The 4,719-nt window shown below is 67.6% G+C and overlaps 1 protein-coding gene across 1 annotated transcript; it reads left to right on the plus strand.

Moving 5' to 3' along the window:
* Window positions 1-264: 264 nt before the first annotated feature.
* On the plus strand, window positions 265-1,833 carry EMIHUDRAFT_452044 (hypothetical protein; the record flags this gene model as incomplete). The annotated part of the gene is made up of 5 exons (XM_005765524.1): window positions 265-342; window positions 857-923; window positions 1,175-1,252; window positions 1,374-1,439; window positions 1,510-1,833. Coding segments are annotated over 5 exons (611 nt in total), but the record flags the coding sequence as incomplete, so codon positions are not given.
* Between the last annotated feature and the right edge of the window lie 2,886 nt (window positions 1,834-4,719).

Below are 4,719 nucleotides of genomic sequence, written 5' to 3' on the forward strand. Positions count from 1 at the left end.
CCGACGTCGGACGTGCGCTATGTGAGACACAAATCGTCTTCCTCAGACTTTCAAAATTGGGTGTGGGCGACGCTGCTGCCCCAGGCGGATGGCATTCTCACAGAGGTCAGTCGCAATTCGGCTTCTCCTCCCCGAGTGTTCGTTTGTGCTGGTGGCGTGACGGCCGCCCCAACCCGTCATCGACACAACCGCCCCTCCCCACCGAGATGTACTCGCCTTGTTGGAGAGTCTTGTTGGAGAGGGAGTACGAGAGCCTCTGATGGTCAGGTCGCACGCCCGCTGGCTCCTGTCTCCCGAGAACCACCAGGCGGTGCGCAGCGCGGTGCAGCCAGGCGGCATGCCGACACCACCCGACACCTCCCGACACCTCTCGAGACACACCCGACACCACCCGAGGCACACCCGAGACCTCCCGACACCTCCCGACACCACTCGAGACACACCCGAGACCACCCGACACTCCCGACACCACTCGAGACACACCCGAGACCACCCGACACCTCCCGACACCACTCGAGACACACCCGAGACCACCCGACACCTCCCGACACCACTCGAGACACACCCGAGACCACCCGAGACACACCCGAGACCACCCGAGACACACCCGAGACCACCCGAGACACACCCGACACCTCCCGACACCTCCCGACACCACTCGAGACACACCCGAGACCACCCGACACCTCCCGACACCACTCGAGACACACCCGAGACCACCCGACACCTCCCGACACCACTCGAGACACACCCGAGACCACCCGAGACACACCCGAGACCACCCGAGACACACCCGAGACCACCCGAGACACACCCGAGACCACCCGAGAGTCCCCGGTGCGCCAGGCGGCATGCTGACACGAGCTCTCTTCGAGTCCTGGGACACGACGGGGAACCGCGCGCTCTCCGTCGCCGAGATCGAGGCGAGATCGAGGCGAGATCGGGCCGAGATGTGGTCGAGATGTGGCCGAGGTGTGGCCGAGATGGGGCCCGAGATGGGGCCGAGATGTAGCCGAGATGTGGCAGCTTTCCGTCACCGAGAGTGTGATGCCAAGTGGCCAACGTGCGCGCGAGATGAGCCGAGATTGCCGCGAGAGCTGCAGGCTGGGATCCGGCCGATGCTAGGAAGTGTCCAGGTAATGTCTAGGAAGTGTCTAGGAAGTGTCTCTTGCAGGCTGGGATCCGGGCGATGCTCGCGGAGGACGTGGAGCGGCCTGCAAACTGCGCCGTCATCGCCGTCGCGAAGAAGATTGTGCGCTGCCATTGACTAGTCAACTCACAGGCCATAGAGAAAGGACAACAGACACCTCGAGAGGGGGGGGGGGGGGGGGCGCACTGGCGACTCACAAAGTTTTGGTCTGATGAACTGCCAGGTGCGCGAGTTGCCAGAGGGCGCCAGAGTCTCCCTCGCACAGTTCGAGAGACTGGCGGCCGCGGAGGCGGCCGGCATCGAGCAGGGCCGTGAGTGCGAACGGCGTCTCTGCACGCCTGCACCCCCCCCGTGAACAGGTGGCCGGCATCGAGCAGTCTATCGTGCGGCAAAACTCGAACGACCTGCTCGGCAGGGTCGACTCGAGGGACGTGCAGGGCCGCATCTCCTCCTTCGGGGGCGTCGGGCTGGGCAGCATATGACAACCAGAGCATATGGCGTGTATGCCACGAGGGCGAGATCGCGCGCGCGCTGCTCTCGATTCCACACACTGCTACCTACACGCACACGTGCAACATAGCTAGCCCCTGTGGGGCGTGGCGGGGACGACGTCACACCTTCTTTCACGTGTGTGAGCATGGAGCCATACAGAGCGTTACTTACGTAAAACGGCGTACACGCTGCACGGACCTTACACGTAGAACACGTAGACGACCACGCTGTGGGGGTTGTGTTATAGGAGTAGGAGTGGGGGTGCAGGTTGCTCACCCACGGCACCGGGCCGGTGCTTGCACTTTGAATGCCGTGGGGCTCCTGCCCGTGTCCGGGCGTGGAGATGCGAGGGTCGCCCCCCCTTGCCCCACCACTTTGTGTGTGTGGAGACGTTTACCTTACCTTACCTTACCTTCTTTTCGCGCAACGCGCGGGGCTCGAGCGTCGAGGCAAAAAGAAAAACTGTCTCACTGTGGCTAGTTCCATTTCACTCTGACACGCTAATCTTGAAAACGTCCAACGGAGCTCCGTGTTGCTCCCAGCGCCCTCCCCCGCGCTTCCTGCGGCCCTAGCCGATGGTACTAGCATGGGACAGGTCATCTGGCTACCGCGAGAGCGACCCAACTCGTCGACATCGTCCGATCACCTACCGCCTACAACCTCCCACAGGCAAACCTTCGGCTCCCGCTCAGAGGCTCACCGCGCCCGTGCGGCGCGCCGAGGCGGCGCCGAGGTCGGCGCCTTGCACCCGGCCCGCGGCCGGCACCGCCTCGCCCCACAACTGACCGCCCTGCGGCCCCTGCGCAGGCGTGCCACAGGCGTCGCTCAAAACGACGCCGGGTGTGGGCTGCTCCCTTGACCCGTCACCCGCCGCGCCCTCGCCCGGCCGCCTCACCGCTCACGGAGCGCTCGGCTGCTCGCCGCCGCCGCCGCGCGTCCCGCGCCGCCACGCTTGCCCTCCTTTGCCTGACGCGCGCGCTCTGCACCGGCAGAGCGCGCGTCTGTCACAGACGGAGCAGCGACCGCGCCAGCGGTCGCTGCTCCGCCCCTCCGTCGCGCGCGCCGCGCGCGCGCTGCCGCCGCCGCCGCCGCCGCCGCCCCCTCCTCGCCGTCTTCCCCACCCTACCCTCTGTTGCGCGCGCCGCGCGCTGCGCGCCCCCGCCCCCACCCCCGCCCCCGCCCCCGCCCCCGCCCCCGCTCCCAAGCACCCCTTCCCCGGTAGGTGTGCGTAGAAAGTGGAGCCAATCGAGAGGTGGCAGAAGCCGCCGTGTGTGACACATATTGCGGCGAGTGCGGGTCAGGAGGCCCTAAAACGGCGGGAGGGGTAGGGGTGCCGCTGTAGGGGTGTGGAGGGGTCGGGAGGGCGGGAGTGTGGACCGTGACCTAAAGCCCTCCACCGATAGCGAGGTGTCAGGCGGCAGGGCCCAGGAGGGGTGGGGGCTTGGAGGGCTGGCCAAAAGCGAGGCGTGGGAGGGGTCCAGTGGGCTAGAGAGGGCTGGAGGGGTCGGAGGGGGCTAGAGGGGCCGGAGGGGCTGTGCGGATGGAGGGGTCTGGAGGGCTGGGGGGCTTGGAGGGCTCGGAGGGTGTCGTCCGGCAAGAGGGTCACTAGTGCGAGGGGTGGGGCTCGGGAGGGGTGGAGAGCTCGGAGGGCTCGGAGGGCTCGGAGGGCAGAGAGGCACGAGGGTGGCGCTGGAGGGCTCGGGAGGGCTCGGGAGGGCTCATGAGGGATGGAGTGCCCGGAGGGCTCGGAGGGGCGAGCCACCGAGCCGGGCTCGGGGGGCTCGGAGGGCTCGGAGGGGTCGGAGGGGTCGGAGGGGTCGGAGGGCTCGGGGGGCTCGGAGGGCTCGCGGAGGGGTGTGGAGGGGTCGGAGGGGCCGGAGGGGTCGGAGGGGTGTGGAGGGGTGTGGAGGGCTCGGAGGGCTCGGTTAAAGATACCCTGCAGGCATACGGAAGTGGTGCAATACACATCATGAGGCGTTTCCGTGGTCCTGTGCGCGGACGGGGCCCGGGGAGCCTGCGGCGCTATTTTAACCTGCCCCGACAGAGTCTCTCGATACGGCGCGCGGCGGCGCCGCACCCAGCAAGCTGGGGCCGCTCCTTACGGACTCGTCGCTGCGCTCCTCAAGGCAAACACGAAGCGCGTTTGGTATTCGAAATACCTGGGGTTTCCGCTAAAACGGAAGCGCCACAGCCTCCAGACACACACACTCATATGGAGCTCCTCGCTCGCCCGCCTGGCGGCGGCAGCGGCCATGGCGACGCTGACGGCGGCGGCACTCGTGGCGGTGACACTCGTGGCCGCGGCGGCGCCTGGGCAGCAGAGAGAGCTGTCGCTGCAGTGCTGGCGGCAGCTGGCGGCGGCGGCTGGGGGCGGCGGCTGGCGGCGACATTGCTGGCGGCAGCCATGCGGGGGCGGCGCTGCTGTGGCGGCGAGGGGGCGGCGTTGCAGCGCCCTGCCGCAGCAGGCCCGCCCGGATAGCACTGGCAGTCTGCCGGCGCGGCCGGCGCATTCGAATGCGCCCGCCGCGCCGGCAGACTGTTGGATGGCCACAGTCGCGAACGTGGGTGAAGTCGTGCGGCGCAGAGACCAGCTCATTCGCCGTCGCCGGTCCCTCGATCACGGGCGCCGTCGCCGGTTGACCCACGTCCATGGGCGGATTCAGCAGGCCTGCAGCCCTCCAGCCCTCTAAACCCCTCCGACCCCTCTAACCCTGGGAGGGTGGAGGGGTGGAGGGTGGAGGGGTGGAGGGGTGGTTGAGCCCTCTAGCTCTATCGATATAGCCCTACCCCTCCCGCCGTTTTAGGGCTTGCTGACCCGCTATGATTGCGGCACGTGAGTGAGACAGCCCCGGCGCGCGCGCGCGCAGCGCTGAGCGCAACAGACAGGCGTTTTTTATGCAAACAGCAAACGGGACGGCCTGCGCAGCCTCTAACTATTTCCCACCATGCCACGTCGCCCATGAGTCGCCCCCCCCCCCAAACGCTACACAGCGGGTAGGGGGGGGTGGGGAGGAGGCTGCCGTGTTCCAGCCGTGTGTGTGGTGGTGCCGTTTCTCTGCGTGTAGTGCAATATCTAG

This window comes from Emiliania huxleyi (assembly GCF_000372725.1).
Source record: "Emiliania huxleyi CCMP1516 unplaced genomic scaffold EMIHUscaffold_55, whole genome shotgun sequence".
Taxonomy (NCBI): Eukaryota; Haptophyta; order Isochrysidales; family Noelaerhabdaceae; genus Emiliania; species Emiliania huxleyi.